Genomic DNA, 6,000 nt, shown 5'->3' on the forward strand with positions numbered 1-6,000 from the left:
CCATCACTTATTTCAAACAACAGGAACACAGCACTGTGGTAAAAATACAAGGCTTGGAGCAGGAAGTAGTACTTTGAAAGGTCGCGGGGTCACCATTTAAAGACCAAACCATGCAGCCAGTTGAAGGAAACACACTTTAATGTGGATGTGTGTTGCAGCTCGTGTTAGTGACCTTGGTCTCCAGTAGACAACAGTCCCCTGACAGCTGTCCAGTGTTTGACAGTCAGATTTATGGACGATGAGTGCTTCACTTTACTCTCAGTCTGTTTTTTGGTGGTTCTGTTGTCATGTCTGCTGTCTCCTCTGTTCTTTACTCTCCTTTCACTCTTCTGTCCATTTGTTCTTTGTCATTTTCCCGCTTGTTTTCTCCTCTTTCCTTCCTTGGGTGTCCTTTCTCCTTACCACTGTCTTGTCTGATCCTCCCCTGTTATCTCTTCTCGCCTTGTGTCATCATTTCCTCTCCTTCCCTCCTGTTTCCCTGATTTCTCTCCTCTCCTCTCCTCTCCATCTCCTCTCCTCCTCCTCTCCTCCTCTCAGGGTCACAGGGACAACAGTAACGTGACCTTTGTGAACTGCGTGCCGTACCCTCTGTCCAATCAGATGCATCCTAAGATCCACTCTGTGATGATCTTCCTGGTTTACTTCCTGATCCCTCTGACCATCATCTCCGTCTATTATTACCACATCGCCCGCACGCTCATCAAGAGCGCCCATGACATGCCAGGGGAGGTCAGCGAGCACACCAAGAGACAGGTGAGAGGACGGACGGATAGATGGATAGATGGTTTAACGAACGAATGAATGGATGGATGGATGGATGGATGGATGGATGGATGAATGAATGGATGGTTGGATGGATGGTTGGATGGTTGAATACATTAATGAATGGATGGTTGGATGGATGGATGGATGGTTGAATGAATGGATGGATGAATGGATGGATGAATACATGAATGAATGAATGAGTGGATGGATGGACGGATGAATGGATGGATGAATGGGTGGATGAATGAATGGATGGATGGATGGATGCATGGTTGAATGAATGGCTGGATGGAGGGATGAACCGATGGATGGATGGATGGTTGAATGAATGGATGGATGAATGGCTGGCTGGATGGATGGTTGAATGAATGGATGGATGGATGGTTGAATGAATGGATGAATGGATAGTGGAATGAACGGATGGTTGAATGAATGGATGGATGGATGGTTGGCTGGATGGATGGTTGAATGAATGGATGGATGGATGGTTGAATGAATGGATGAATGAATGGTTGAATGAATGGATGGTTGAATGAATGGATGGATGGATGGATGGATGGTTGAATGAATGGATGGATGGGTGGTTGAATGAATGGGTGAATGGATGAATGGATGAATTGATGGTTGAATGAATGGATGGATGGATGGATGGTTGAATGAATGGATTGATGGATGGCTGAATTGAATGGTTGAATGAATGGATTGATGGATGGCTGAATAGATGGATGGATGGATGAATGTTGAATGAATGGATAGATGAATGGATGGATGGTTGAATGAATGGATGGATGGATGGATGGATGGATGGTTGAATGAATGGATGGATGAATGACTGAATGGATGGATGGTTGAATAAATGGATTGATGGATGGCTGAATAAATGGATGGATGGAAAATGTTGAATGAATGGATAGATGAATGGATGGATCGTTGAATGAATGGATGGCTGAATGGATGGATGGTTGAATGAATGGATAGATGGATGGTTGGAGACTTTGCAGGTTCAGAAGCTGTTGATAAGTGTCTGTAATGCTACAGGTGTTTTATGATTTTTAATTTGGAAACAACAGAGCAGTTTTTGTTTCACTTGAATTTTTCTGTCTCCACACTGGCCACAGCTGGGACAGAGACATGTTTGTCCATCCCATTCTTGTGAACACTGAATGAATTTTAGATGTCACAGGTCAAAACATAACATTTAAACATCTAAAAACTTTTTTGTCCATAACAAGAATCCCTGTGTTAATTATGACAGGATGAAAATGATGATGTGATGAAATTTTCTATCCAGAAGGTCAAAGGTCAACTTCACTGTGACATCATAATGTTTAATAACTCAGAGACAGAAGAGGAGATGCTTGGTGGAAACTGAAGTGGTCGCTCGATCTTCTGTCCTGCCGGTCGAAGACGTGTTTGTGCAGTGTCCACGTTTTGCACCAAAAAAATACTCTTACATTCTTAAATTAAATTCCTTCAAAGTCTCCACTTCCTACATGATGGAGGTCTGGAAATGTGTTCAATTTCAAAATGAACAGAGTGGAGGTGAAACGGATGACTTTCCCTCGTATCCATGTTTCTCAACACTGATAAAACTCTGCTGCTGTCTCTGATAACGTTCAACAGGATAAATCAGAAACCAAAATCCAGATAAAGACAAGGACACTTTTGGCAGGTCACCTGTCCGCCTGCAGTTTAGGATTAGATGACACAGGCTGCATTCAGATGAATTTGAAAGAATTACATGTCCTCATACATTCAGACTGGATTTGAGGTTTAAACAGTGACCGCTCCAGGGCATCCTCTGGGTTACAGCAGGTGCCCCATATACAGAGGCTATAAATCCTCACCATCCCCTGCCTCTCTCTCTCTCCTATTTCCTGTCAGTCTTCAGCTGCTCTGATAAGTAAATGCACAAGTGAAGGAGTTTGAGAGTAAAAAAAGAAACAAGAAAACTAGTTGATCCTACAGACAGAGAGGCTGGAGGTGTAACAGGGATCGACTCGGGAGGGTGGAGCTCTTGGCACCCACGCCTCCCTGCAGCTCTGGCGGCCTCGGTAAATATTTCAGCCGTGAGGGAGGTTTTAGCGCGGGACCGTGTCAGCTGCAGTGAGTAATCACTTTACACCAGCCTGATCTTCACAGATGGACGAGAGGTCAGGCTGAGGGGGACGTCTGCATTATTTAAGAGCCAGCAGCAGCAGGATCAGATCAGGTGGAGGGAGGAGCACAGCTGCCGTCTCTCTAGGGATTACCACGGTGATAATCACGGATTCTGTCTTTGCAACCGTCACCAAACTGCTGCTGAAACTCTTTTTATTCACTCAGTTCTGTTTCCTGTAAAGGTTGTATATGGAGAATGAGCAGAACACCACCATCTAGTGTCTCAAGATCGTAGTTGCAACAACAAAAAATAATTCCGGCACTCTGGTTACCAGGTTCGTCGCCCGGTAACCTACAGGAGACCGGAGTCTGTTTGAACCTGCTTGAACCCATCTCATCCGGCAAATCTCACCATAAAAACAAGTATTGCATAGGAATTTGACTGACAGTTACTTTTAGCCGTTAGCATTAGCCGTTACAGCTAAGTAGACATTAAAGTTAGCTTACGGATGAAGGAGAAACGTAGCCATATGGACATGCGTTTGAATGGCGTTTCTCTCCTTTCTCTCAGTCCATGGAGTGAATGCTTGGCCTATATTGACTCTGGTTTTCGCCCGTCTCCTCTCACCCAGCTACTGGGACAAATAAGCAGCTGCAGGATTGGCAAACTCCATTTCACCCAGTGCCAGTCTACAGTAGCTGCACCCAACAACAGACAACCCTGGCAACCAACAACGCCCAACGCTATTGGCTGCTACAAAGGAAACAGAACAGGAGAGAAAGTCATTGTCAAACCCGTCAAAAAAATTTTAAAATATTAATTCAGAGTAAATATATTTTTAATGGGAAAGCAATAGACTCATTCTCTTCCCTTCAAAAAGCCCCGTGGGTGTATTATTATTTTTTTTAAATATAGCTTTTAATAAAGATCGTACATATTCAACCTTTAATTACCGTTAAGCTACCCTCGAAGAAACGGCCACTTCCTGCAGCTTTTCCACATTAAAAGCCCTACAGGCTGCTGGGAGACGTCCTGTGGTACTAATGAAAGAAATAGAGTTAAAGTACCTACTCTATTATATTCTGGGGGATGTGACTGTAGGAATGATTGTGGCTGAAACTGTGGGTGAGACGGCAGAAGCAGCAGTAGTGGAGGAAGTTATCTGGGCATTTTCAAAATGTTGGGGGGACTGTTGAATAATCCTCATCCCTGCATAAAGTTAAAATTTTTAAATGTGACATAAACCCAGATTAAAATACCTACATAAAAGCACATTATTGATGATTCTACAGACTAGTGTGCAGTCGTGTGTGTGTGTGTGAGAGTGAAAGCTGTTGCTCTTCATAACCTTCATACAGTTTAAAGCACATTAACCTCATCACAGTCTTTCAGATGAACTCATTTATGTTCTGTTTTCCTTTTTCAAACATGCTCTTCAGAACTGTTAAAATAAAAGCTTTTCACAACTGTAGGTGTAAAGTGATGACCTTAAAAACAAACATTAACAGGTTGATATTCATGTGACAAAACTGCTGATTGCAACAGTAATGACTTGGACTCCATTAACTTGACTTTGACTTGTTTTAATAGACTTGAGACGTGAGTTCTGTCCTGACAGAGACGATTCAGGCAGCTGCAGCAGGTGAAGGTAGTTTCCAGTCTCCGACTCCGTGTGGAGCCCATTAACTGAAGGGGGTCGCCCTAAAACAACATAAATCCTGCGGGGACGCTCGTGTCTGCTGCAGCCTGTGTGGCTCTGCAGCTCTGAGAGGACACTTTACAGCGAGCTTGACCTCCACAAACTGGAGGTTAATGGAGAGACGTGGACGAACAAACAGTGAATCAACTCCTGACACTGAGAGAGCGGAGAGAGCGGAGAGAGCTGAGCGAGCTGAGCGAGAAGGATCCCCACAGACGTTTGTTTTCAGACTCTCTGCATCTGTAAAACAACTTCTCTAACACGAAACATCTGCATGTCTTCCTCCTCTACGTACCGTCAGCGTCTCCTTTGTCTCATTACAGTCACATCCCTCCGTGTCTCTTATCGTCACATCTGCAGCAGCTGGAGGTCAATTGTTATATTAACTGTAGAGTGCCACATCAATACCAACACTGCTGCTGTCTTATCTGAGGGAAGAGCTCATTCATTAAGTTCCCAGAGATAAGATGAACACACACACACACACACACACACACACACACACACACACACACACACACACACACACACACACACACACACACACAAACAGGCTTATCTAAAACAGAAGCATTGAAGGAGGAATAATGAAAGTGTTTGGTCTTAACATCGTACTTTGGTATTGGTATTGTGTCTTTATATATGGCCATATATTGGTAGATATTGTTATATTATAAATATTTAACCACAATCAAACTAAAATGGACTAATGAGGTTTTTGACCAGCAAATATGGAGATACACGTTTTTTCTGTTAGTGATTATAACGGCCCCATCTGAGGCCGAGTGCATCACATCCATTATCAGCAATTTACAACTTACAGAGTAAAGTGGAGCTGTGTGTGCACTCTGTTTTTCTTTCATTGAACACATCTGACCAAAGTAGAGGTCTGCATTTTGCAGCGTGCCCGCGGGACCTATACAGGTCCATTACAGCGGGTGGTTTTCATATAGTTGTGGGCGGTCAGAGGACGATTGAGCGCACTTTAGTTACATTTTTTGCTTGTTTACACAGAGTGATCGTCTGTGACTTTTCAAGTCTGACCATGTCTAACCCCCTCTCTAAACAGTGAGCATGTATGTTTTTTACTTGCGTGTCTTGGACAGAAACGCTTTGATTTCGGGGGTCTGGGGCTCATGCTGGGCTAGGCGACCTCAATTGTGTGATTTGTGTCAGTACAGTAACCTCATCATCAGAGGGCTGGTTGTGGGTCAGAACTTTATGGGTTGTGAGTTTTGTGTTTGCTACCAACTGGCTATTTTGAAAACATTTTGTGAAGAGCTTCGCTGACCTGATCGATCAACTCGCCTGGTAAAGGAGGCAAACATCAGATCACGTTCGGCTGTTTCACTTCATTTCGAATGGAGAGAGGTGGAGCTACAAGGTTTATTCACAACCTCTTTTTGATACTTTTAACTGGTTAAAACTTTATAAA

General features: G+C 43.5%; 1 protein-coding gene across 1 annotated transcript in view; it reads left to right on the forward strand.

The window, feature by feature from the left end:
• nmbr (neuromedin B receptor) overlaps positions 1-6,000 on the forward strand; it is a gene marked incomplete at both ends in the record, with an annotated part of 53,631 nt that overhangs the window by 28,347 nt on the left and 19,284 nt on the right. Inside the window, one exon of the mRNA XM_083934408.1 lies at positions 538-753. Within this exon, the coding sequence (XP_083790534.1) occupies positions 538-753 (216 nt within the window). The remainder of the gene's footprint in view (positions 1-537; positions 754-6,000) is intronic.

The sequence above is a fragment of the Echiichthys vipera genome (assembly GCF_963691815.1).
Source record: "Echiichthys vipera genome assembly, chromosome: 19".
NCBI lineage: Eukaryota > Metazoa > Chordata > Actinopteri > Perciformes > Trachinidae > Echiichthys > Echiichthys vipera.